The sequence below is a fragment of the Mus caroli genome, chromosome 5 (assembly GCF_900094665.2).
Source record: "Mus caroli chromosome 5, CAROLI_EIJ_v1.1, whole genome shotgun sequence".
Lineage (NCBI taxonomy): Eukaryota > Metazoa > Chordata > Mammalia > Rodentia > Muridae > Mus > Mus caroli.
Genome location: NC_034574.1, coordinates 127,389,787 through 127,391,014, shown reverse-complemented (window position 1 = coordinate 127,391,014; position 1,228 = coordinate 127,389,787). Strand labels below are relative to the sequence as shown.

Here is a 1,228-nt window from a genome sequence, read left to right as displayed (position 1 = left end):
TGCCTCCCAAGTGCTGGGATTAAAGGCATGCGCCACCACGCCCATCTTGAGAACAGAATTCTTAAAATTGTCCTCTGACCTTTACACACACTGCAGCAGGCTTACACACACACACACACACACACACACACACACACACACACACAGAGTGAAGGACACCCGTATCAAGTGGCTCACAACTGCCTGTACCCTAATTCCAGGGCATGCATATTCAGACAGCAGACAGACACAATTAAACCTGAAAACAAATGAGAAAAGTAAGTACATGAAAAGGGAGCTTTGGGGCTGGAGAGATGGCTCAGTGGTTAAGAGTGCTGACTGCTCTTCCAAAGGTCCTGAGTTCAAATCCCAGCAACCACATGGTGGTTCACAACCATCCATAACGAAATCTGATGCCCTCTTCTGGAGTGTCTGAAGACAGTTACAGTGTACTTACATATAATAAATATTAAAAAAGAAACAAAAGCCGGGCGGTGGTGGCGCACACCTTTAATCCCAGCACTTGGGAGGCAGAGGCAGGCAGATTTCTGAGTTTGAGGCCAGCCTGGTCTACAGAGTGAATTCCAGGACAGCCAGGACTATACTGAAAAACCCTGTCTCGAAAAAGAAAAAAAGAAACAAAAAAGAAAAAGAAAAGGGAGCCGTACCAGGTGGGCGCAGCTGCCCAGGCTGCCCGCTCACCTATGATTTTGTCTGAAGCATTACACGCCAAAGCGAATCGGGTCGTCTTGGAGTAGATTTCCATGGTTCTCCTGAGGGCCTGCTGGGCACCGTCTGTCATGCTGAGGCAAGTGTAAGAGGGAGGTTGGTGCCAGGTCTGGGGGCATGATGGCCCCATCATCCCTGCCTGTTCTGGGATGGAGGACTGGAAATGTGAGTGAGGCCAGCCTGGTCCACTTGGGGAAACCATCTCCAGCCCATACCTGTCTGCTTCATCTAGAATGATGATCTTGTGCCGGCCCTTGGGAAGGGTGACTTTCTGCTGGGCGAACATTTTGATTTTATTCCTCACCACATCGATGCCCCTGAAACAGAAGAATGCATAGGATCAGAAACCAAGGAACGTTTTATTATCATGAGGGAGGGACTCCTATGGGGGAGGGGTCAGAGACAACTTTCAAGACCCAGTTCTCACTTTCCCTTCTGAGTTCTATGGGCTCTGAGGTTTGCAGTGAGGGTGTTGATCCACTGAGGCAATCTCAGTGGCCCAGTTTACTTTTTTTTTTTT

General features: G+C 48.9%; 1 protein-coding gene across 1 annotated transcript in view; it reads right to left on the bottom strand.

The window, feature by feature from the left end:
* The window catches only part of Rfc2 (replication factor C subunit 2), a 17,391-nt gene that overhangs the window by 6,868 nt on the left and 9,295 nt on the right, over positions 1–1,228 (bottom strand). The window contains exons 5-6 of the mRNA XM_021162682.1: positions 924–1,025; positions 682–782 (exon numbers count right to left, since the gene is read on the bottom strand). Of these exons, the coding sequence (XP_021018341.1) occupies positions 682–782; positions 924–1,025 (203 nt within the window). The remainder of the gene's footprint in view (positions 1–681; positions 783–923; positions 1,026–1,228) is intronic.